This window comes from Alligator sinensis, unplaced genomic scaffold (genome assembly GCF_000455745.1).
Source record: "Alligator sinensis unplaced genomic scaffold, ASM45574v1 scaffold484_1, whole genome shotgun sequence".
NCBI lineage: Eukaryota > Metazoa > Chordata > Crocodylia > Alligatoridae > Alligator > Alligator sinensis.
Window position 1 is genome coordinate 1,001,632 of NW_005842515.1, and position 27,602 is coordinate 1,029,233.

At 41.6% G+C, this 27,602-nt stretch overlaps 1 protein-coding gene across 1 annotated transcript in view; it reads right to left on the reverse strand.

The window, feature by feature from the left end:
* LOC102372246 (F-box/LRR-repeat protein 17-like) overlaps positions 1–27,602 on the reverse strand; it is a 175,709-nt gene that overhangs the window by 27,163 nt on the left and 120,944 nt on the right. The window contains 1 exon segment of the mRNA XM_014523633.2: positions 3,567–3,709. Coding sequence (XP_014379119.2) covers positions 3,567–3,709 — 143 coding nt within the window.

The following is a 27,602-nucleotide window of genomic DNA, read 5'->3' on the forward strand; positions in this document are numbered from 1 at the left end:
GGGGGACAGCTCAGCCCACCAGCCCAGGCCATAACTGGGACAGTGATTAGCATCAGAGCCCACCTGCTTCTGCTCATTCATCCACCAGGTGGGAAGCCTGGAAGAAGGTTTTCCACTCCCTGCAACACCTCCCTTGGCCTGAGTCCGACTGCTGGGGAGTGCCTCAGCTGTGGCAAGGATGGGTAGCCCCTGGACTCAGTTTTGTCATATGAGGTGGGCCCCAGGCTGGTCAAGTGTCTTGAGGTCAGGAACCCCATAGAGAGAGAATGGGTCCCAGGGCAGGGGGCATTCAATGGTTTGGAAGTTGTGCCAGAGCACTCTGGCATCCATGGTGCCATGGGTGGCCTTGTTCTCATCAGCCACTTGGAAATCATTGGTCCAGGATGCCTGGTGGGCACAGAATACAGTAGATGGCTCCATGCAGGACCGCCAGCTATTGACTTGGGGGCAGGAAGCTGTATCCCATGGCAACCAGCTGCTGCATCATGTCCAGATGACTATGCATGATGTCCGGCACCTTCCTTTGATAGTGGTGCAGGGTGACAAACTCCTACATCTGTGTGCTTGGGTAGTGGGGCACCATGGCAGGGTTCAATCAGGCTGTGACATGGAGGCACATGTAGTTCATGAAGGAGCGTGTGCACTCTGGGGATCTTCTCAAAGCCTCAGGGCAGGGCACAAGAGAGGGTCTGCGGTGAGGTGGCATGGGGCTGGAGGCCTGGTTGCCCATGCCCGGCAGCCAGTCAGGGGTGGCCTGGGTACTTGGTCATCTCCAGCAACCCAGAGAGTCCACAGGGCATGCTGGGAGGCATGCAGGAGCACCCCCCACCTGTGAGCCTCAGTCAGCACAGGAGGCCTACACACCCCCCACCAATCCCCAAGGGCAAACATGTATTTTGTTCACTCCCCATCTAAATTAGGCTGCTTACAGAAAACCACACATCAATTTCTCCCCTGGCTTTTTGAATGTCTATATGTGACCAGTATTGCTAACTGAAATACTTTTCCCCCCACTGCCTTCCATAAGGGAAATACATCCCAGTGAACTCAAAGCACTGGTGTGGTATGTTAAAAATGGGTTTTTAACACTTGTATCCAATTAGGAATTGTATCCAATCAGGTTCAGGAACTCTGCAATTTGGCTCATAGGAGGTTGTAAAAGACACAATCCCTGCCAGTCCCCTTGGGTATTTGAGCTCAGAGATCTCAAGCTTCAAGGACTCACGGGAATCTCCTCTCTGTTTGGAAGCCTCTGAAATCTGTCCTCTTAACTGAGAGTTGTCTGAGAACATGATCACTGCCGCTTCTATTCAGGGAAGGAGGGCTTTGGTTTCACTGGCAGAGGGAAAAAAGTCACAACTCCTTTACAATCCCTCTCTCCTTCAGGGTAAAGGGGGTTAAGAGACATTCTTGCCCAGGAACTGGGTTGAAGTGGTGCCAGGGTGAAGCTTGTAGACAGCGGGGAGTGGGAATAGTATTTATACCTTGCTCTTTCCTAATAAGCAGATTAGGGATCACAATAAGACCAAGAATTATGAGCTACAATAAGCAGTATGCTACTCATTGCTTTTCCATGCGACTGGAAGGATTTTTTCTTTTACTACAATATTATACTGGTCAATGTGGGGTAGGTTTTCATGCCTTACCCCACTGGAGAGGTGATGAGGATAGGTGTAAACTGGAGCACCTCAGGTGTCCAGTGCAGGTATTCGGTTCCACAGAGGGATTCACTTCTGTAAGGAACTGGAGTTGGAAATAGACTTAAGTCCATTCGAGTATGCTGGGGTAGCCCATGTGACTGATCTTGAAATGGAACCAGTTGTGGCCTACCCTACTAGGATGGGGGAGGCTATCATTCAGCAGGGCTAGTAACTTACCTGTTGTGTCACACAGATGTGGCTACACTGCTTCCAGTACAGGTGAAAGCATGGTGGGCTTGAGAGAACCACTAGTGGACTTGGGAAGATTACAGAGTACAAGTGGCCTCAGAAAACATGGAACACAGACACATGAAGGAACAATACTTTTCTAGCAGTAATCCTATAACCTTTATATAAGGGGAAGGAGGTGGGGTCCCAGCAACGGGCTGGTTACAACTTGCCAGGTTACAACTTGCTTTTCTTCCAGCTAGGTTGGGACAATGGAACAGCAGGTTTATATCAGGCAATAGAAAGTAGAGTGCGTTGGGGTCACAGGTAAACTAGCTTCTAGGCTGTTCAGAGAACCTCAGCCCATATTCACCAGCCCTGTGTGAGTATGTACTGAGTCTTCACAACACAGAGGGCCAAATATTTTAGGCAAATACCTGTTTAAAGTGATAAAAGGCTGATTTTTTGAGCATTCTTACAGAGTTGAACAGTGCATACATCTCTGTGTTCATAGATATTTTAACTATATTTCCCTATTTGCTCTCTTCAGAAAACGGAGAGCTAAAAACAGGAGAAAAAATAAACATAGAAGAAGAGAATGTTTTTGGATAAATAGGAATCATTACTATTATTCCTGACAGTATTTTATTGAGACTAATATGGAAAAAAAAATCTCAGTTTAAAAAAAATAAGAATTGAATACAGCTGAAACAGTCTGTTGCATTCTTTGAAAATTAATATTTGTAAATGGATATAAGGAATATATTTATATACAGCAATATACATTTTAATTGAGGCCCTGAAGATAATTAAGCCATGAATGCTCTTGCATTTTTGTCGATCCGCCCTCTGATCAATGTGCCTATTTTTCAGGCTGGTACCCCAAACTGAAATGTTGAGTCAGGGCCTCCTGATGTGAAAACTCATTAGTTCTAACACAGACTAATCCCACATCTTTTTCCTAAAGGCCCCCCAGCCGACATGCTATAAGGTTAACCTGCCTATACCTAAATTTAAAAAGAATGTTCATATCTTCTATACAACCCCTTCAGATAACTATAAAATTACAAGTTAGAATATTTTTAAGCAGAGAGTCTTTACAGTTTATGTTCAGTGAGATAAAAGTACTATTCATTGGCAGTTTTAAAATACCTTCAGGTGAGTGCATTTTTCAACCATGCATAAATTTAATTTCTCCATGGATTATTATATCTATAATTATCTCGATAGACATATTATCTGCTCATGTATTTTCACCAGGGTGATTTGTGATCCAAAGTGTGGAGCTACAGAAAACATTGTGTGTTGAAAGGAACAATGTAACATTTTTACTCTACCTGTACCTTTTTTTTTTTTTTTTTAAGACAAAACAGACTGTCATATTAATGATATGGCACACCAATTGTATACTGCCAGGAATGATGAAACCCCAAGGAAGAAAAGGATAGTTTCTATGCAATTTAAGTTAGCTCCTCAGACTCAACAGCCTTCAAGATGTACTCTGAAAATCCAGGTCAGTAAGAGAGAATCATGCTCTCCTTTTTACTGGATAATGTCTTAAACATGTGAATGCAGCATGCTGCAAGACATTTCACAATGCTGCCAGACAAAGACCTTTTACAAGAAAAAGTAGGAGTGCCCCTCTCACACATTCTCTATACACACGAGCAGACAGCATTTCACAGAGAAGCCACTTACCTTATCACATCTCATCAGCCCTAAATATCTGAGAGACTTGCTGCTTTGTGCAATTTGGGTGGCTCCGTGGTCTGTGATTTCTTTACACCACCCAACATCCACCGTCTCTATTGTCATGCTGTATCGGCCAATGGCTATCAGAGCTACAAAAATATGAAAAAGTACATAAGTCAATAGTAGAATGGAAAAGCACACATACATACCCATACAAAATAAAAAATGAAACCAAAAATCTTATAGATCTTTCATAATTTTCCTGGGAACTAAGTTTAGAATAATTACAAGTGTTCTGCCCCGCATGTGGCTTTCACTAATAATTCTCCTATTTTACCTTTGAGAAATATCTTGTATGGTATAAAAGGGATACAGCCTGTTCCATAGCAACAGTTTATATGCATAATTAGACATACTGCTGAATTTAATTTTTACCCAATTGCTTCCCATCAAAAGAAAGTGAATTATGGTGAATTTCCTACAATTAATTAGAAGTTTTGCCACGAGTTATCATAGAATATAGTCAAGTAATTTAAAAAAATACAGTAACTTAATTCAGGTTCAGGTTTCACAGCTTCTCCCTTCTAAAGCATAACTTTATTTACAGAGAGCTAAAAAAATCATCAAATATCCCACTATATTAGCCATCCCATGTTTCCAGAGATCAGTTACCAGAATAGCATAGATTCTCCTGAAGAATTGATTTTTCTGAAGGATCAATCAATTGATGAAACTATAGAATAAAAGACAATTCTATCTGACTCTCATGAGAAAGCATCTCAGGGATTACATTACATTTATGAACAAACACCCTGCTGCTGTGCTGTCAACTGGACAAAACAATGCTACAAGGAAAATTCAGAGAATAACAGGATGTTTTCTGTGTCAGTAAAACGAGCAATATTAAAAAAAACCCCAACCTCACAGATTGCTGATAATCTTTCACATGAATTAAAAATTCTGTAACAGTATGCTTTAAGATCACATTTGATGTCCATAATCTATCTATAGTACATAAGTCTATATAGCTATTTACAGATATATAGAGAGAAAGATATATATATGCTGTAACAATAGTCATGTATTTTACTATTGTGCCGTGCCCAGGGTTAATTTTTAGTAAAGTTTTGTGGCAGGATTTTGTTAAACTATGTCATAGATTTGATGCTATAATATCTGCATGTTTTCAAATATGTAGTTTTAAAATTCTATAATGTTGTAATAACTGAAGTGTTTTGTGAATAGCACAGTGAGACAGTGGTGTTCTACATTCTCTTACTACTACTTCACTTGCAAGTTAAGTTTCTTGATATACTTTATTATGGGTGCATCGCTCTCTGCTATAAAAATATGTAAAAGACGAGAGCACATTCTGAATTTTTTTAAAGGCCACCTGAGAGGGTATTGTGGGACAGGATTTCAGTTTGCCTCCTCCCAAGACCAGACAGAGAGAGACTGTGGAAACTGAGGCTGGAAAGGTTGTGTTAGATATATGGTCTCTATTAGACATAATTTGGATCCTTTTCACATATTAATAATTTCACAGAAATGAGGAAATTGGGAACAGAACAAAAGGACCAGGAAAACTTTGATTAAACTGGATCTTGGTAAGAGAAAGGAGCTGCAGAATTTAAGGAGCTGAAAAAATCACTTTGAAAAAGAAGTTAAAGGCTCACAGACCACAATGGAAGTCGGAACTGGGCCAGACAAAGAACCTGGGTAAGTGAGGATATATACAATGCCTTGTTATCCTGTTTGTGAATCCAGAGGCCTATGGGGCAATGGTCATATTTTCACAGTTCATATAACGCAGTGAAAAACTTCCAGGGAAAAACTTATGGGGAGGCTCAGTTCAACATCAAGACCTAGTCCATAGTTCAGTGATTGTGAAGCTGAACAGAAGATAGGGATGCATCTAGCAGCTGACTTGTGCATCCCAGCTCTAACAGTACTGCAGAACTTTCCTGTAAAAAATCAAATCCTTCAGTCAAACCTTCGGAAAGCAGCCAACTAGAGCAGTGTTTCTCAACTTGTGGATCGTGACCCAAAAGTGGGGCACAAGTATAAATGAAAGGGTCGCGAACAAACTTTAAAAATGGATCAGCAAACTTTAAAAATGGATTCTCCTTTAAAGGAGAAAAATGTGGGAAACTGCAGCTTTCCCCTTGCAGGCTGTCAAGAGTTCCAGCCTGCAAGGGGCTGCTTGGGGCCTCCTGTGCCCACACACATCCCACCTCCTCCCCACACACCTACCCTCTGCCCTGCACACTGTGGGGCTGGAGCCTGGGGGTGGGAGCAGCAGGTTGGGATTGAGAGGCACCAGGTAGGGACTGGCCATCAATGTTTACAAATGAGGTTGAGAACCACTGGACTAGAGCACAGGCAACAGACAGAAGAAGAGGGAAAGAAGGGACACCACCTGAATTAGGAATGGTCTTGCTGAGACTTGTGCTCCTGGCAGGTAATAGTGAGGACTTCCAGGATAAATTGGCAATAGACTAACCTATGGATGCTCATCTGGATTTGCAGTTCAACATCAGAGAAAGAAGGCCAGATACACTCTAGCCTTCAGTTCACCAAGGGAAAAACCAGAAATGTAATCCTTTGACTGGCATTACTTATGCTACATGTCTTATGTCGGGTACATGAAGACAGTTTTGTGGAAACGTGGGAGAGTTTCCATCCCACAGCTGCATTCCCAACACTGCTCTAGGCAACGCCTCCTACTATTCCAAAAATGCACCGCTGACTATTGGCAGTGATGGAAAGATGAGACAACCTACAGCTTTGTTATATTTCTCTGCTGAGCTTATTTTACATGTCATCCTTATGAAAAGCCATCTAGGATGAAATAGAGAATATAACCTTTTCTGCGGCATTTTAAAGCAACCTAGAGAATGTTATGGCAGAAATACAATTCTCTACACAATTCTACAGCTTGGTGTACAGTACAAGAAAAGGGATACACGTAAGATTAGAGGGGGTATTATCCACTTGGAATATAATCTTTAAAAAAATAGTCAAAACTATTTTCAGGTACTGTACCCACCCTTGATTCTCCCTGCTGATTTTTGTAAGGTAATAGTCTCCCTTCTCTTATACTTTTACAAAAAAATTTCCTCTCAGCTGAAGAAACTTTTTCATCTGGTTAGACAGCCAGAATGGCATAGAAGGGCCCTAAACGCCTTGGATCTGGCTTGGAAAGAACTCCCCTACGGCAAACAGATACAAAGCTACATTTGGAGATCTCCAAGACCTAGAATGAGGGTGTGTCAGGGGCTCAATTGTAGCATGCAATGCTGAGGCTCATGGGGTAGCTAGTGAAAGCTGATGTAACTTGGACATGCTCTGAAGTCTAAATTGTACCTGAGCCCTCTTCAGCCCCTGCAGCGACCTGGACTCAGGAAGGCACAAAGATGGCTTAAAGCCACCTTACAGGCATAGCACATAATCTCATCCAAAGTACTGTCAAAAACAAAGTCAAGAAACTGGAAAAGAGTACAGAAACCTATCCTCTCTCTCTCTCTTTCAGTGATAGGAATCCAAGGTGGGGTTTACAGTAATAATAAACAGTTTCAGAGAGAAATATAATCTTTATATTCAGAGTTTCAGTTTGTGCTTTGACTCTTTTTGGAGTTTTTAAATCTGATTACATAGTTTTTAGAGTAAAATCTTAGTTACTTTCTATAGAAATGTATTGGTTTAGTTCCTGTTAAATTCCATAGGACTTTTCAATATAATAATTAAAACATTTTTGCTTCTTTTTGCCCAGTGAAAAGGTCTATGCCTTTTAGTAACTTCTGAGACCCTGATGCTGCTTGACTCTTACTGTGTATCTATGAATGATCTGTTCCTCCTGCACTTTTTAGGTATGAAACTTTTTACAAATTAATAGACTAGACTTAAAAAGAATAATCAACAGCACTCAGACATGGGAAGAACAAGGACATCTTCATAAAGTTAGCTCAACAGGCATTATTATTAGACTGCACTGTCATTACTTAACTCTCCAGTCACCCCGGAGTCATTTATTTTTTCTTAATCAGAACATGCATTTTATTCCTGTCTGTCTGCACAGTAACTAGAATATTATTTTGGGCACTACGATTACATCAATATTAATAGGAAAAGTACAAATGGATCTTTCAAAATTCTCCATGATTCAAAGCAGCGTGCTATTAAGGACGCTGTTGTTTTAAATAAGAGCCACCCTTCCCCACCTAACATTTTCACACTTTTTAAAAGTGAACAAATTTTGTCAGTGTAAAATTTCAGTTATTTCTACAGAATGCAATGTCTTCAGGCCTGGCAGACTGGCTAGCTTGCTAGTCTTTGATGAGTAAGAAAACAATCATCTGGCATGTGGGGCAGCTCAGAGTGCACAATTCCTGTGGCCAGCAGGAGAACAAGCAAAAACGAGCATGTTTTTCAGTCCCCACTCTGGGTTTCAGTCCCCACCAAAGTTGTTTCCATTTTTTGCCAACAACTATCTTTTGGAAAATACATTAACCAGGTTAAGAGCAAGCAAGAGGAAGTGTGCCATTGTGGTTTTAGTAGTTTGGCACTGCCCTGAGAAGACCCGCGTTTCAGTCTCTGCTCTCAGAACCATCCCATTTCAAAGTTTTGTTTAAAATTCTTGCCTAATTTTTAAAAGCTCTCCTGAGCTAATACTGAAAAGTGGACAGAGCACGGACTGGGAATAAGATTACTTAAGTTCTTAGCCTGACTGCCTCTGACTTGCTTCATGACTTTTGGCAAAGTCTGTTCATCATTTTTAAGCCACGATAAACATTGCCCATGCTGTTTATTTAATTGTAAAGTGTCAAGGCATGAACTATTTTGTTCTAGAGGTATAGTGCACACCATAACGGTGTGCTGATCTGAGCTGGATCTGTAGGTATAACCATGACAAATGCAAGGAACATAAACATTTTCTAACAAATCTAAGAGATAGCAAGTTACTATACTCACTGAAGAAAATTATTATTTTTATGACCACTTAATTTTAAGCTAAATAAAAAGATCTAAAAATTTAAATGTTAGGAATTAAAAGCCTCTTTCTCCTTAAGTTGTCAGTTAGTCACCAGTTTTAACAAGCACAATGTTTATACTGTTTAACACCTTGTTCCTGTCAGTCTGCTTTCAAAAACCAAACTCTTGGCAAGCAGGGCAGTATTTTAACAGACTAGATAATTTAACAGACTTGCCTGTTCAAAAATAAGGCTGACCTGGATACTCCTAACAAAACTATGAATGCAGAATCTGGTTCATTTCACTATCAGAGAGACCAAGGCTCTATAAAGGAGTGATGATGAAGGTATACCAATAACAGGAAAAGAGAGAAAACAAAAGCAGCTGGAAAACAGAAGAATAAACAAAAGAAATAATGCTCTCTTTTGTGACTCACATGTCTCTTAAATTCCTTCTATATTTTGACCAGTTTTTATTCTTCTTTATTCCATAAGGGCCATGTATTTTGGCATAGAAAAGGTTCAAATTAAGGTTCTTTGCACTAGTACCATGTTAAATGAAGTGGAAACAAACTGAATGGAGGTTATTCCTATGTAAAAAGAGAAGGCATAAAGTCTCTAGCTGTACTTGGAAAATTACCTTCTAGGACCTGAGCTATGTTGAGATAATTAATCTTAGTTATTTAGTTTAAATGCATGTTACATTAGGGGCTTGAACCAGTTTAGCTATATATGATTTGAAATTAATTTAGTTAAACAGTACAACTTTTCTAGTTTAAAAAAAGACTGCAAAACATTAGCTCTGTTAATCTGTGTTCTCCACTTAGAATAATTATATGCTAATTATTACACCAAATGATTGCAATTTAAATGTCATCAGGGTCAACTATTTTTTAACCTGATGCTGGGAGGTAGTGAGACCTTTCTGCTGTCAGTGAAGCCAGTGAGAACAAAGCACTTCAGCTTGCCAGAGAGGTTCAGCATATGACAGTTACTAATGATACAGGATATCCTGAGATTGTTGGTGAATGGCTTCCAACTCTGCCCCATGAAGGGGTTGTAGCCAGAAGCATCTATTCAAATAAATGTGAATTTTACAGTCAATCTTCCAACCTGCCCCCTCAACTGCTCACATTACATCACACAGCAGAGGCCACTGGAAACCTATGCATTAAGTCAGGGGTAGGCAAAATGCAGCCCAGGGGCCGGATGCAGCCCGCCAGGCCATTCTATCCAGTCCGTGGGGCCCCTAAAAAATTTAGAAAATTAATATTAATCTGTCCTGGGCTGCCTGTCATGCAGCCCTCGATGGCGTTCCAAAACTTAGTAAGCAGACCTCTGCTAAAATAATTGCCCACCCCTGCATTAAGTTCTCTATTGTGGAGACCTTTCTTATGCATCCACTATGCATATAACATTAACATCTCACTTACTAACTCATTAACCTCTCACTCCTATGGGTTTTTTTCTGTATATTAATTTCCCAGTTTCCCTATTTTAACATAAAAAGAGAGGAATCAGTTGTAGTTCCATAATTAACATTGAGTTGAATTTTGCAGTACAGCATGGATTCACCAAGGGCATGTCATGCCTGACCAACCTGATTGCACTCTACAATGAAATGACTGGCTTTGTGGATATGGGGAGACCAGTGGATGTGGTATACCTTGACTTTAGTAAGGCTTTTGATAGTCTCCCACAACATTCTCACAAGCAAGCTAAGGAAGTACAGGCTGGATGAATAGACTATAAGGAAGATAGAAAACTGGCTGGATCATTGGGCTCAGAGGGTAGTAGTCAATGGCCCAATGTCTAGTTGGCAGCCGGTATCAAGCAGTGTGCCCCAGGGGTAGTCCTGGGTCCAGTTTTGTTTAATATCTTTATCAACGACATGGAAGATGGCATACAGTGCATCCTCAGCAAGTCTGCAGATGACACCAAGGTGGGGAGAGTAATAGATACACTAGAGGATAGGGCTAGGATTCAGAGAGACCTCAACAAATTGAAGGATTGGACCAAAATAAATCTTATGAGCAGTGTGCCCCAGGGGTAGTCCTGGGTCCAGTTTTGTTTAATATCTTTATCAACGACATGGAAGATGGCATACAGTGCATCCTCAGCAAGTCTGCAGATGACACCAAGGTGGGGAGAGTAATAGATACACTAGAGGATAGGGCTAGGATTCAGAGAGACCTCAACAAATTGAAGGATTGGACCAAAATAAATCTTATGAGGGTCAATAATGAGAAGTGCGAAGTCTTGCACTTAGGATGGAACATCCCATGCACCGCTACAGTCTGACTGATTGGCTAAGCAGCAGCTCTGCAGAAAAGGACCTGGTGGTTACAGTGGACAATACACTGAATATGAGTCAACAGTGTGCCTTTGTTGTGAAGAAGGCTAGCAGCATACTGGACTACACATTGGTAGGTGTGTTGCCAGCAGATCAAGGTAAGTGATTATTCCCCTCTATTCAGCACTGGTGAGGCCACATCTGGAGTACTGTGTCCAGTTTTGGGCCCCCCACTACAGAAAGGTTACAGACAAATTGAAGTGAGTACAGCAGAGGGCAACGAAAATGGTTAGGGTGCTGAGGCACATGACTTATGAGGAGAGGCTAAGGTAACTGGGCATTTTTAGTCTGGAGAAGGGAAGACTAAGGGGGGACTTAATAGCACCCTTCAAGTACCTGAAAGGTAGTTTTGGAGAGGATGGAGTTGGATTGTTCTCAGTGGTGGCAGATGACATAACAAGGAACAATGGTCTCAAAATGCAGTAAGGAAAGTTTAGGTTAGATATTAGGAACAACTCTCTCACTAGGAGGGTAGTAAAACACCGGAACAGATTACCCAGAGAGGTTGTGGAGTCTCCATCCTCGGAGGTTTTAAAGATCAGGCTAGACAAAGCATTGGCTGGGGTGATTTAGTTGAGGATGGTCTGCTTTGAGCAGGGGGTTGGACTAGATGACCTCCTAATGTTCCCTCCAACCCTGATTTTCTATGATTCAACTTCTTCGTTATAGATGAAAAACAGAGCATACATTAAAATTACAGCACTTACTTTTTCAGTATACAATGAATTCATACATGTCTCTTGATTAATGTAAGAGTTAGCTTTAACTGAGTGCTGAAAGGATGCCACTAGATTCAAATAAAAAGTATTTATTTGAATACTTTTTATTTGAATAAAAATTTTACTTATTTTATTTTATTTTATTTATTTAAAAAATATATATTTTTTAATAAATTTATTATAAAAATAATTCAATGTGGTGTCAAGCACACTAAGATACTTTAATCTAGGGCATGTGATTACTGTATGGTGTCACCATAGGGCAGAATTAAAGTATTAGTTTGCCTTAATACTGCATTTCCATATCTTAATATGTTTGTATCTATTTTAAATTAATTTTTTTACTCTAAATTCCTAACTTTAGAGAAATATTGCTCAGGATAATTCCTATATAACTGATAAATGTCTCCAAGTTTATCTTAATTTTAATGCAGTTACCTTGATATAAAATGAAAGAACTCTCCATCCTTTGTATCATTTATTAAAGTATCAAAATTGTCTGAAAGTGTAGTGAATTAAGCAGAATTAGATATCATTAAAGAAACAAGTTTGCAAAAATGTAGCTGGCAGTCTATAGTACAGCATTCCTATCTAAACAAGACCTAGCTTAATTTAAGTTAAAATTAACCTCTATGGGATCCAATTGTGCTACTACTCATTTCCTTCCATCATCTAATGCATTGCATATGTAACAGGCACTGAATTTAGCCATCCACTGGTCAGGACTGGAGAGAGACATCTTAAAAAATTGATCATGATTGACATCACATAGAAAACCACAGCACTATAAATATGTATGTGTTCATTTAAAAGCAACCTGATATTGGGTTTATTATTAAATTCAATCTATTGTTAATAGTAAAAGCCTTTAAAGAGACAAAAAATAGACTTTAAAATTTTTAAGCTCACTGTTTTATACGTCAAATAGAAATCAATCCACCCACCCAAGAGTACCAGGTACATTTTTTCTTCTTATAGTGCCTGACGTTACACTATATTTACAGTATGTATAAGAAACGCTAAGAGACGATTAAAGGAGCTATGATAATTTTCTACAAGCAACTGAAAGGCTTAAAGAAAAAGAAGGACAAAAAGGTGTTTTGGATGGTTTGAGAGAAAATCACTAGAAATAATAGGATGAAAAAGAACAAGGGAAAATATAGACTGAATATTAGGAAAATTTTCTGACAGCTAATGCTACTTGACTGCTCTCCCAGAGGATGTGGCAGATATCTCACTGCTTGAGTTATTTAAAACATAAATGGACAAAGTTCTGGAGAGACAAGAGAGACCAATGTTGCACAACAAGGACTGGACAAGAAAGGTCCAGTTAGAAAGGGTGTTACAGATAAAGGTAGCCCAGCCAGGGAGCACTACAGGGCAGGCAGGGCACAGCAGCTGCCAGTTGCCAGGGCAGCAGGGCAAAATGAGGCAGTCAGCAGACACCTGCAAGCAGTCAGTTGACTGGAAGTAGGTAGGGTCCTTGGACCATATAAGCTGGAGCTGGCAGGGAGTCTCTCCCTGGCTACTGCAGGGAAGGAGCTCCTGCCCAGGGGAGCCACCCAGGGATGCTGGGATGACTGTTTTCCTATAGAAACAGGGAGGCATGCTATACTTGAGTTAAAGGTTTGCCCTCTTAAAGGATCAGAGGGCTGCTTCCAGTGTTATTTATGTTAGAGCCAGGGGCTTGTGTTTATATTACTGTTTTCACTGGTGGTTTAGGATGAGGCTGGAAGGGGAGGTAAGGAGGCTGCATTAGTGCTCAAGAGGCACTCAACTGCCTTGAGCCCTGCCAGAGGTAGGCTCAGGGCTTCAGCCCTTATTGAGCCCAGAGCCAGAGAGGGACCAGCGGCCCGGCATACAGGAGCCACGAGCCCGGTGACTGGAAGGGACAAACAAAGCTAGTGCCTCAAAGCCAGGTCCAAATCAGGAGGCCCAGGCTAGAAGGACTAGTGAGGTTAAAGGGGCAGAGGCTGAGGAAGCCAAGCCCCAACAGAGGGAACAACGTACTTGTAATACCTGCAAGGCATGGGGCGTGGTAAAGGGAAGGATTTGGAGCTATGCAATTAGCCCTTAATGCTTTGGGTGCCCTGTTAAGCATATAACTACAGAGGCCTAGCCAGGGGCCTGAGACCAGTGAGGACTAGTAGGGTGCCAGGGACCCTAGTTGGGGTTTGGTGGAACCAGAGCTACACAGAGGTCTATGAGCAGCCTTCCTATTTATTTATATTTCCATCAAGGTGTGGCAGGAAAGACATGAGGCCACCCTAGGGGCAGAGCACAGCATGGTTGCAGAACCACGAGGGGACATCACAGCCACCCCTGGGACCCTGATGTGTTACAAAGGTATTTTCCATCTTTAATTTCTATTACTTTTTGAAAAAAAAGAAAAATGAAACTATGGAGAGAAATTACAGGAATTTTAATACAATAAGCCAAACTGCTTGTGATCATCTATGGAAAAGCATTCATAAAGCAATCTTTATTTCTTTAAACCTAAAAATGAATACTGCATATTCATATCTTGGTGGTGAAATACATAGCAGAGTAAAGAGATGACTTACTGTCAGATTAAATCAATTATAAGTTCACCATATAGAAATATATTTACTAATTAAAAGGGAAAAGAATATATTTACTGTACTTACTCAAATATAAGACAAGCCCCACCCCCCAAATCAGAATGGGGAAAACAACTTCTCATCTTACATTCACATACAAGGAAACTTTATTAAATATATTGTCTATCATTACACTACTGCCAAAAGCATCACATGCTCTGTAAAGGAAACCATTTTGAAGTGTTAACTATAAAATACATGGGCTGTATTGGGCAAGCATACCAGGAACCTACCACATTTCTGAGAGGTGGTGGCGATGGTGAGAAGCTATGGTAAGAAGCAGCAGTAACCAATTATTTTTATTTACATTAATGCCTATGGGGAAATGGGTTTCACTTAACATGGTTGCGCTTAACTCTTGGATTTCCTGGAACCAATTAAGAGCATTAAGCAAGGGTTGCCTGTATTTATGTTTTAAGGAAAAATTTTCATGTTCCAAACCAAATCAGCAAGAACCATATGTGACCCTGCTACCAGCAAGCATCCTCCACCCCGACCTGGGGTTTCAGATGCTTCCAAATCCTTTGGCAGGCATCCTACATGATGGCCCAAGTCTAGAGGCTTGGGGTTCGGATGCCTCCGAGTTGTGCTTGTCCTCAACCATATGGCCGCAGGAGCAACCAAGGGAAGAGTCTTCTATTTCCATAAACCAGCACAATAGCCAAGATGTTTCCACTGGAAGTGAAAGTGGGAGGTTATCTATGCATTACCTCAGCTAGGGTACTACCCCCTGCCAAGAAAATGGTTTTCCCCTGCAACTAGGAAAATCACCTTAGTGGTTACAGTATTTCCCCTGCCAGGTAACCTAACTTTTTTTTTTTTTTTTTAACATTTTATTAGAAAACCATACTATAACAAAAGACTCAAAACGACCCCAAACAGAGGCCTCACAAAAGGGTAATACAACATTTCAAATAACATAATACAAAACATCGGAATTGATATCATAGTGCACGTCATCTCATTTGTACACAATATATACAACATCCCTGAGTATTGGCTATCTAATACATATTACACATATCATATTAGACATCCTGTACGCCCCCCCCCCCAAAAAAAAGGAAAGCGAGAACACTGAGGGCAATATAGATAGGTTAGTGCAGCCCATCTCAATAAAATATATGGTAGTACCCATTAAGCACAGTCCCTCTCTGTGTTGACTCTTTTTCAAGTCATGGTGAACAACTCCATTACATACATTTCAACTTCCTTTTCACTCCCACAGCTGACCTGTGGCTTTCTTTCCCATTTCCAATGATTCCTGTTTCTTCACCAGCCTCAAATGTTTGACAAACATCATCAGAAAGGGCCCCAGACAGTTCACCCAGAATTCCTCTCTTGCTCCCTCTCTCAGCCTGTTGCATATGATTGGTGTGGCCCCACCCTCTATGAGGTGGAGCTAGACCAGGTTGCCCTGTGTGTCTTCTGCATATACATTTTTGGAGGATCCCAGGACTGGTGACAAGAACACCTGGTTTCAGTGATAAGTGAAGGGGCTAATAGGCACATGGATCCTTTGTGGAGTGGGGCGGAGGATACCTGAAGTACACACACGTACTGAGCAGGGCTCGGCTATGGGGTTGCCGTGGCTTGAAATGCTGTTGACACCAGTAAAGCCTAGCCCAATGAACTATATGGGAAATCATGAGCCTTTTGGCTTTAAACTAATATGCAGAGTTTGTACTATGTATAAGTAGGTGTCAAAGTTTCAAAAAATCAATTTTGATTGAGCTAAGTCTATAGGCACTCACAGCCTATATGTAAATTATTGCAGGCATGTTTATTTCAAAGTCAGTGTTTTCAAATTTTCCACTCAGGGAGAGCAAGATCTGACAGTAAAGGTTGGGGGAAGGGGCTGCAGGGGCAAGAAGTAGGGAGGCAGAAGACAAGGGGCCCACCTGATATCCCCCAGATTTATTTTCCTTGCTGAAGCAGTGGTTGGGGGACAAATTCAAGGCAAACTTCCAATACTTAAATTTTATACCAGAAATTATAACACATTTATAATTTTTCCATATATAAAATCTAATTATTGGGGGTCATCCTTATATATTAGAGTAAATATGGTATGTTGCAAAAATCTATTGGATATATAGTTAGACTTGCTTACATATGAAAAAAGACCTTTCCCTATGATTAACTATTAATGGAGCTTGGTAGTCCTGAATAATGCATTTTTCAGTCCATCAAAAATGTATTATTATTATTATTATATAGCTAAATATTATATAGCATATAAAAAGTGCCTAAAAAGTTATGTTAGGGCAACATCAACAGAATGGGAACCAAAACTTGATGACATAAGCAAAATCATCCACGAATTTGTCAGAATCAAACAAGAATTTCTATTAATGCCTACATGCATGTAGTCAGATGCTGTTTGCTGACCAAATCACACGTGGCCTTGTAGTCTAGTTGAGCGATTCTGTGCAAAGACCCACTGGATACACCAGTAATTTGCCTACATATTTCAGAAAAAAAATAACTGCCTTAGAGATCTTTTTGACAGCACATAGGGGCTGTAGATACCTTCTTGTCAGTTTTCTGCTGCTTTGGCCACCACACATAGAAAAAGGCATAGGTAGTAAGCTATTTTTTTGGTATGAGAGAACAAAGTATGTGTAAAAAGAACTGTATAATAGGGCTTCTTATAACAGACATTTCAGTTTTTTCTGTCATATATTTTTCAGGTTGAGAAATATGTCTGTGAGTAGATAAAAGCTTGCGCTGCACCCTATATGTTATACAAGAGACTGCAGCAATCTAGGGGGATGTGCAGATGTTACACTTGGATCAATCTAAGTAGGGCTAGGTTGATCTAAGCACTGAACTACACATATATTCAGGGAGTTTAGTTAAAAAATGGCCAGCCCAATAACTTAGTTTACCTAAGGAGGAGCACTATATAGATTGTGCTAACCCATGCATGATTTAACTAAACATGCGTACATGTGCGCAGTGCAGCCCTGGGGCTAGGAAAGCCCAGCTGCTTACCCCAGCTCCCTCCCCATAACCCCCAGACTGGGCTGTTTTTAGCTATCTGACACCTCTACCTCTGGACAGACCACCTCCCCCACAGAAATGCCCGTCCCCACCAATCCCACCAACTCCCTCACAGACCTGCTAACCCCCTCCCTGATTCTGCCCATCCCTTCCCCACCTCAGCTTAGATCCCATTCCTGGCATGACTCCCAGCACCAGCCAACACGTGTACCAGTGGGGACCCAAACTATGAGCATATAGTGTAAAGTAAGCTGCGTGATTGTAGGTTGAATCACATGAACAGGCCCTATGTGACTGACCTCTAGGCTTCAGAACTGTGACTTGTATCTACAAACAAATCCTGAAACCCAGAAAATTGTGTACCAGTTGATATAAAATGAAAAGGCCTACCTGCTGTGCAACTCAGGTCAATTTCTGCGGTACTTTATTCTGCACAAGCTTCCAAAATAATAGGAAATTTCTGTTCAAGAAGTCTCTGTCCTGATATTCAAAGCCCTCCATGAGAATGATCCTAGCAACCTAAGATACCCCTTCTTCTAAGATTATGACTTCACATGCCAAATAGCACAATCAACCAATAGGGAAAACTACTGCAAACAGGATAGAGAATTTTCACAGAATCTGAACTTTGGCTGTGGATTTCACTAAAATCCCAGTATCAACAAAGAAATTAAGCATATGTGAATTGAAAAAGAAAAAAAAAGAGGAAGAGACAGACAATTAGGTAGATATCCAACCTTGTCTAAATCAACCTTTCATTCACCTTGATGTGTTTACATAATGCTTTTGGGTGGGAAAATCTGTACACTAATATCTAATATGATGCTCTGAGTAAATTAAAAGTAAAATTGTATCCCTAGAACAATATTTGAATGCATATATGCAAATATCTGAATGCATATTTTGACCTTTATTTGAAATTAGGTGACAAACCACTCAACCTGTACAAGTGCAGTAATTTTGATTAAAAATCTATTTGGAAAGAATACTCTACTCATACATTTTAAAACAAAGGAAAACGTATCTAGCTTGTATTCAGTCTTTTTCTAGCGATATAATCTAAAATAACGTTTAATAAACTATAAGAGTCTGGAGGAGGTAAACATGGAGAATAGAAAATAACTAATTTAATGAAGAAGTACTAAAAGGAAACAAAGTAGCTATCAGTCAATTATCTTGTTGCCCCTTACGAGAAAAATATTTGAGCATAAAATAACTTCGCTAATATATGAACGTTTGGGAGAAAGCCTGATAATTAACATAGAATACAGTTGTATCAATGGATTTTTTACTTTTTTGACAGAATTTCTGAGGCCTATGTTCTAGCTGTCCTCAGATACTTGGTGGGACTCAGAGTCTAGAACTAGAAAGGCACCCACTGAAATTAGCAGGAGACAGATTTAAAAAAACAAAAGAAAGTACTTTTTAATTCTGTACATAGTTAACTTGTGGAACTTACTGTGCAGGAGGTTGCAGAGGTTCAAAAAGGGACTTAAATAGATCCATTAATAACTAGTGAACACAAAAATCAGCAACGTATCCTCTGACATCCTTATACCAGTGACAGTGAATCACTCTAGATATACCCTGTTCATATGATCTCCCTATAAAACTGCCACTGTTGGACACAGGATCTGGGCTAGATGAACCATTGATGTGACCCAGCATGGCTTTTCTTATGTTCTTTCGTAGCTCATGAGGATGTTTGGTTGATGAGAGGCTCTTAGCCTCCAAGATTATCATTAACAGGACATAGTGGGCATGTCTATGCGGACCCCCAGAGCCGATTCGAGCAGAGTGCGGGGCCCAGGGTACATCAGCCCATGCGGGGCCCTGTCCCCACTCTGATCCCACATGCCCTGGACCTGAAGAAGCTGCCGCCGCTATTGGCAGCAGTGGTGTTGGCGGCAGGGGTGCGGGTAGCAAGCGGCTGGATGTGAACCCAGCTGCGGCAGCGCAGAGTTGCCACAGCTGCTTCACCCAGCTCTGCAGGGCCCACCACAGCATGGGGCCCGGGGCGGTTGCCCTGATTTGCACCACTGCTGACTGAGCAGTAACCAAATAATACTGTGCAGTAGTGCATCACAGCACCAACAGTGCTAAGTAGTGTCACTTAAAAGATGTTCACCGGTGCTACTGCACAGTAACTCTGGATACCGCACATTTCTTTAGTACTTGCTTATACAAGTACTAAAGGAATGCACAGTAACCATCACAGTAACCACTTCACAGTAGCATCTCATGTAGACTCGCTCAGTAAATGACACTTTACCCTGCCAGTTTTATTAGTTTGCACTAAGAGGACTGGTCATCACTCTGCCTTTATCCCACTTAGCCATTCCCAAATGGGATTTCTGGATCTTTATACCCTCTGAATTCCTCATCCTAACGAAGACAATAAAGAAGAAATATTAACCCTACTGGCTTTGAGGCACATGACATTCTCTAAAAGAAGTTTGAAAGAAATTTCCTCCATTTGTAAGAGTGATGATCAGGGAATAGTTTAAGTAGGGATTAATTAGGGAATAGTTTAAGTTCTGGGCACCACACTTTAACAAGGACATTTGAAAGAGCAGGTTGACATTGTATACCTTGACTTCCAAAAGGCCTTTGAACTAGTATCCCATGATGTCTTTGTAAGAAAATTGTAGGATTCTGGGCTTAACTCTGAGATAGCCAAGTGGGTGAAAAACTGGCTGCAGGATAGGACCCAGGGAGGTGTAGTGAACGGATCTGTGTCATCCTGGTGAGAAGTGGGCAGCAGTCCCGCAGCAGTTGGTGCTTGGTCCAGTACTTTTCAACATTTTTGTTAACGATTTGGATGTGGGGGTGAAGAGCTCACTGGCCAAGTTTGTGGATGACACCAAGTTATGGGGAAGCATGGTCATGCTTGAAGATAGCCTACAGATACAGGTGGACCTAGACAGGCTAGGAAATTGGATGGATCGGAATCTGATGAAGTTCAACATCAAGAAATGTAAAGTGGTCCACCTCGGGACGAGCAACCTCCAACATACCTACAGGCTTGGCAGCACCAAACTGACTAGCACCATGAATGAAAGAGACCTGGGGGTAATAATAGATCACAGTATGAATATGAGACGGCGGTGCGATGCTGTAGCCAGCAGGGCAAATAATACTCTGGCATGTATCAATCGATGCATCTCCAGCAAAGCCAAGGCGGTGATGCTTCCGCTCTACTCAGCACTGTTGAAACTGCAGCTGGAGTACTGTGTCCAGTTCTGGGCACCACACTTCAACAAGGACATGGACAAGCTTGAGAGAGTCCAAAGAAGAGCCGCCTGTATGATCAGAGTCTTACATGGCAAACCATACGAGGAAAGTCTGAGCGATCTGGGACTCTTCAGCCTGAGGAAAGGAAGGCTGAGAGGGGACCTGGTAGCAGCTTATGGGTACACTAGGGGAGTACATCCAGGGTTCAGTGAGCAACTGTTCACCCAGGCACCTGAGGGGAAAACTAGGAGTAACGGCCACAAACTCCTGGAAGACTGATTCAGGCTCAACATTAGGAAACACTTCTTCACAGTCAGGGTGTCCAGACTGTGGAATAAACTCCCTCTAGAGGTGGTGCAATCACCTACACTGGAAATCTTCAAGAGGAGACTAGACAGTCACCTTGCTGGGGTCACCTGACCCCCAGTTATCTTTCCTGCTTGGTGCAGGGGGCTGGACCCGATGATCTTCCAAGATCCTTTCTGGCCTTGCAATCTATGAATCTATGAAAGCAGTGCTCATAAATTCTGGTAGTATTACGAAAGTGTTGTACCATGAAGCTGGAAGGTGAAGAGTTGAAACAGAAGAAGCAAGATGTTGAGATGTTGTCTTTTAAAAATACTAGGTGGGGTGGCTCAGGGAAAGTGATGGGCAATGTTGGGAAGTCTCTAGAACTATTGCACAGGAAGGTGAGCTGCATGGTTATGTCATTAGGGTGAAACCTGTTTAACTATGAGACGAGCCAAACTGATGATTAAAAGGCAGATGAATTCTGGATGCTGTTGGGTGAAGAGGTTTGCCTATTTCCCACTCTATTCTTGTGGACAATTAATTTTACTCTTATAATTTAAGGACTTTAATACTATATTCCAGTTAACTAATACATGCTGATGTACTCAGAAAAGGCTGCTTACTATAACTGCAAATAATGGCTGGTGGCTTCAGTCCTCAAAATGGCCATGAAGAGCCACAAAAGGAACAGGTACTGAAGCCACAGGATCTAAACTTGGATTAGTGGAGTTTTGCAGTTTATCCTTGTACAAGGATGAATGACTAAGGCCTACCATTTAAAAGAATACACGCACACACAGACTTATGAATGATGGGAAGATGGAGCACAACCTTTATACCCATGACACCAAATTATTTCTGTGTTGCCCATAAAAGGTATATTTATAGCTTCCCATGAAATAACTGCTACTGAAAAGAGGACATTGGTCTAGAGCTGGGGTAGGGAATTAACTTATTTGGGGCGGGGGGCCACATAGGGAGTTTTGATGAGTTGTGGCAGGCCGGGTCAGCCCCCCCCCCCGCTGCCACCACAACAACTCACCAAAACTCCTTATGTGGGATGGGGCCATGGGCAGGTAGGGAATGGTGTTTAGGAGTTGGAGGGGTGGGCAAGCATGGGATCATGGAGCAGAGTCACGAGGTAGTGACAGCATGGGGCTGGGTCCTAAGGCAGAGCCACAGTCCACTCCCTGCATGCCCCTGTGGGTAGGTGTGTGTGGGGGTGTGTGTGTGTGTGTGTGGGGGGGTGGCCTGGGCATTAGGTCCTGGGAGTCAGCCAGGGGTGAAGGGAGGGTGGAACAGGCAGGGGGCATGTGCAGCAGAACTTGCCCGGGTGGTATGGTTTGCAGCTGCCCTTATGGCACTCTGCAGGGGACTGAGCCTTGCCCAAGGCAGCCTGTGCTGCACTCCAGCCCATGGCCACCAGCCCGGTCCTGATTAGCACATACAACTTACCAGCGGGGCTGTTCCTGCTGCAGCTGCCTGGGTGCTACTTGGCTTCTCTCACCTCCAGCAGTGGCTCCTCCTGCTCCCAATGCGCCTCTCAGGGCAGCGATGAAGCTTCAGCTAGGCAGCTCCTGCCCCAGAGTGTGGGACTCAGACTCTAGCTCCCAGCTACCTTTCACCCACTTAGCCACCTGCACCAGGTGGGAGGAGTAGGTAGAAGGCAGCTGGGAGCTTGATCCAGAGCCCCCCTGTGCTGGGGCAGAAGCTGTGCAGCTGAAGCTTCCTCCTTGCCCGGAATGATGCAGCACGGACATGAGCAGGAGGAGGAACTGCTGCTGGAGGAGAGGGGAGCTGAGCAGCACCTGGGCAGCTGCAGACATGCCGAGAGCAGCCCTGCTGGAAGCTGTGCATGCTGGCCTGGACAAGGACCCGTGGATGCAGGCTGCCCCAGGTGGGGCTTTGCCCCATGCGGAGTGCTGCAGGGGGAGCTGCGGGCTGGATCCAATAACAGCAGCTGGATGTGGGCCGCTGGCTGTATTTTGCCCACCCCTGGTCCAGAAAAACCTCTGGCTTGATCAAGACAGTGATTCTAAATTCCTGTCTTCTGAGTAGATGAAAGAAATACAGTGGATTATATATATTTGGTTTTCCAAGTATAAGATAGCACAGAACATGAGTAAAAATGCTGAATAAGTACAAATTGAATGCAAAACCCTTAAGCAAATATAAAATAATAATTTTTGAGATGATCTCAATATGGGAATGGAATATTAAGTGGAATACAGGAGCCTCTAGTAAGATTCATAATAATTAACAATTTGGTAAGCTACAGGAAAGAACACATTTGACTGACTACACCTGCAAAACAAGAGATACCCTTTTATTTTAGCACTAAAGAGCAATGTGACTGTAGTGTGTAGGAGGGGCTGGATGTTCTTGTGAAGTCTTCTGGACAAATGCTTATTATATGGTTACTTGCAATCCAGGCAACTGGACTTTATGGCTCAGATTGCAGTTCCATATGTCTAGCACATAAAATATAATGGGTGGTAAAGATGGAGGAATTATCACAGGAACATTTGGTATGATATGCTATACTAAATGAAGCCACTAGTGAACCTGATTTATTATATCTAAAAATTATTGATTTGTAAACTGCTAGGCTCTCTCTTACAGGTACAACAATTACTATCCTTCAATCCTTTAGAACAGTAGCTGCTTTTAATTGAGAGATTGCATTTTTTGTTAGTGGGTTAGACACGTTATACTTGATCTTGCTGCAGATGATTTGAAAAGTGAGATACAGGCAATAGAGTAAGATTCATTACTAAATCTTGTTGTGACAGATGACTGTTGTGTTATAATATGTAGTATAACACATGTGGATTGTGGACAGAGGTACTGCTTATCCCTAAGAAGGGAGGAAGGACTGTTTGCTGGACAGCAGCTGCTCAACAAATGGCTTTGTTGTAAAGGAACTGTCTGATTTGCTACGTGGCATTTTGGGGTGCACTCCTTTCCCCTTTGAAGAGGTAAAGTTCCTTTCTCAAGAGAGGAAGAAGTGGAAGGTAACTCCCTGAGGGAGGTCCATGGATGGGTCAGAAACCAAAACTCTGGAGTTTTGGAGACAAAAGGAGCCAGGGATTAATTTTAATTTAGAGGCCACTCAGAGAAGCTAGACAGGACCAGGGGTTCAGAGCAAGGTTTAATTCAAATCCCATTGGACATAATGGAAAAACCATTGACTTATAGGGATTTGAACAGGTGTCTAAAACCACAGATCTGAGAAAGTTAGGTGAGATAATGTATTGCAAACTAAGGGTGTGTACAGACTATAGTGAAAGAAGTTATAATTTATAGATGCTCCCTAACAGATGCAGCCTAATAGGAGACTGAGAGAGTTGGCAGTCAGAAGACAGTTACTCAGGAAGCAGCTTACTCAGGATTCAGTTAATTATAGCCAGACAAAGGGTTTGCACAGGTTGCTTACTGCTCCATAATTAAAGTTGGTTTTTACTGTTCTCATTCATTGTAGGACTGTGTTGGACCTGATGATCACTATGTAGGCATTCAGTGTCTACTGGGAGAATCGCTGTTCTCATGATAGAAACCAAAAATGTGCATACCTTCATATTTTCTCTCCCAGAACAAAAATGGCCACTCCAGAAGAAAAATAAGCCACAACAATGAGACAAACTACTCCTGGGAGACTGAATATCTGCACATTTCCCCCTGGCTTAATTCCTCTGGGGAGCCAGGAGGAGTGGAGCCAGGGAAAAGGCTCCTGTGCCCTCCAGAGATTAGGGTCCTCTGTTTTGGAGATGGCATGGGGGGCAGCTACTCCCAAGCTTCCTGTAGATAGGAAGGGAAGAAGCAACCACCAGCTGCTCCCTGCCTGTTTCTCACTCTGGAGTTTGAAGCAGGAAGAGGTTTTGTTGTGCTGCTCTCTCTGCTGTGCTGCCAGGCACCAGGACCTGAGCGCAGAGAGAAGTGCAGCCCCCACTTGCTTTTCAGGCAGGAACGTTGTCTCACTGCTTCAGTTGCCCTAGGAGCAGGATGACTGGAGCATCCATCCCATGCTTTTCCCCAGAGAGGAAAGGTGTAAGGAGCAGGGGAGAAGGGGCAGTTGCAGACTGAACATCTGTACTGCTCCCTCTCCCAGAATCATTTCTAGTGGTGGAAATTGTACATCTCTAGGATTGAAAAATTGTATGCAGCTTAAATATGAGCTTGTAGTACAATGCAATTTGGACAAAAAAGGCAAATAAAAGAGACAAACCAAGATACACATGCAGACAAACAATGGAATACATATAAATTAAAATTGTAATGGAAAGTATATGTAGCTGATGACATTGCCTGATTTCCCATCTCTAATTACTACCTTTCTCTTGCAAAAATTCTTCTGACCCTTTTAAAAAGAGCAAAGAAGGTGTCCACACTATGCAGAACTGTGATATTTGGCAAAGAGGGAGTTTTGAGGTCAAGGAGAGGTACCTTTTTTTTTGCCCCACAGAAATTTGGAAGATTTACCAGAATTATGAGCTGCTAAGAATCACCTCTTGTCACTATAGTGTGTGGCTTGCCACAAAAATCCTTGAATATTTTGGTAGCATTCTGTGTACTGCACAGCTTCAGTGCTCCAGACATAATGTAGTACGACTGGCTAGCCCAAATCCTGAGCATTTTTTTGTGCATATGAAAAAGGGAGCAGAAAGAAAGTTACAGAGACAAGCTGAATTCTGGCATTTCCTAAGTTGTCAATGCTTGACTTTCCAATGTAAATAACACTGCATTAACATAGCTTTTTTTTGGCATGTCAGAATTTTGAAAGAGAACACTCCAGTTACATAATTACAGCCTATGGAGATTTCAAAATTATAGTATAAAATACAGGAGTAAATTATAAAGGTTTGGATGATGGTATGGAGAAAAACAAACCCCTAAAACTCAGGAAAGACGTATGCAAGCTACATGTTAGGAGCAGCAATTAAATGGAGAGGAGTAAATCACTGGGAGATGCGATTAGGGTGGCCATCATAGAGGATGGTCCAGTTGTCCTCTGTCCTCTAGTGATATGAAACCTGATGCCTTTATGTCCTCTATTTTTCTCTTGAAGAGAAAAATAGAGGACATAAAGGTGTTGGGTTTTGTATCAATAGAGGACAGAGTAGCAGAAAACCGAAATGTCCTCTATGATGGCCAACCTAGATGGACTGAGATGCCATCACTGCATAGTTATAGTTATAGAAGATAAAGTGGTAATGGCTGGCAGACCTTTAAAATACAGGATACAGACTAGGTGATCTGAATCTAATCTCAGTGCTGTTTATTCCTGTCCTGAATAGCTTTTCATTTTTGTTTCAGACTCTCTCTTTTAATTGTTTAGAAAATATATTATTGTTGCCCTACCACCAGTTTTGACCTTTTTACACCGGCAAATTTTCATCCTTGGTTTCACTTTTTTTCTCCTAGAGCTAAAATTAAAACAAGAGTCTTACTTAGGAAGTCACTTAAAATCCAAACATTGACATAAAAAGGATAGTATACATCAATTAAAAAAATGTTCGGAGCCTCAGGCAGCCAGAACTTCCACACCATAAAGCTGCTGCCTGAGGTAGAGGTCTGGCTGCCAGTGAGCTTCTTTAAAGCCTTCAAATTGCTGAGATGTTTATAGTCAACATGATGCTCTTAAGACATCCAGGTGTTATTAGTGCATTAGCAGGCCCCCAATGATGTGAGCTTCACAAAGAACAGGACATTGCCAGGGGGCGGTAGGTAAATATGATGTAAATCTGGACAGTGACAGCATCCATTTTGGAACATCTTAAATTTATGCAGGCTCCTTCCTAATCATGCCAAAACACATTTGTACATCAGCAACATTCACTACACCGAGACAGCTCTGGGAATATTATTCACAGGTAACTGTTGTAGTGTAATCAGCAAGAGTCTGAACACTGTATTTTGTGGATTTCTCCTGAAGGGCTAAGCCTCCAGAGAAATAGGAGTTTAAAATGTGTACAGACCACTGTGTGCCTGCATTTGCATGCAAAATCACCAAAACATCACATGCAAATACATCCACACTTGAAAATGGATACTTAAGTGTGAAGGTGCAATATCTTATTTACATGAAACATACTCCACATATATTGTGCACACTGACCTCACGTTTTGAAATGTAGTACTTAAAGCCAGTCGGTTCTGTCAAATACATTTAAAAGAATCCTAAATAGAGATTTCTATTTAATTTTGGCACATACTTGTACAGAGATTTTGCATTTTTTAATTATTGTTGAATTTAACATATTAACCTAAGCTTTCATTCCTTGAACATGAGAGAGAGAGACAATAATATTCAGTCATGGCTGACAGTCTGTTCTGAATGTCTCCTATTGTGACTATTGTTGCTTAGGTCCCAGGTCACAGCATGAAGTTACTTACCACATGTGCTGCAACACATCTATACAATCAGAGAAGATAAGGACAAACTGTCAGTTTTAATTTTGCATTTTCCTGCTTTTGTCAGCGTGTATCACTCTAAACCTCAACAGGAATTAACGTTAACAAGCATTTTTTTTGTGTTTCTTAATCTAACATTTATAGTATGTTTCAGTGCAGATACCCACCTCTGAATTGAAAGGCAGAGACAGCTACCATTGTATTGTATCTTGCCACTAAGCTAATTATGATGAACTAAACTAGGTTGATTTGACTTGCTCATATAAATCAGTGTAACAGGATATTTAGAGCGAGTTTACTGAGACTCAGGGAGGAATGAACAAAATTAAAAAGGGCTCCACACAGTGAATCATCACAGACAGACTCAAAACATAATGAAGGAGGTACTTTCAGACATCCCAATTTAGGTATCCTCATTATTAAATACTTTAGACATA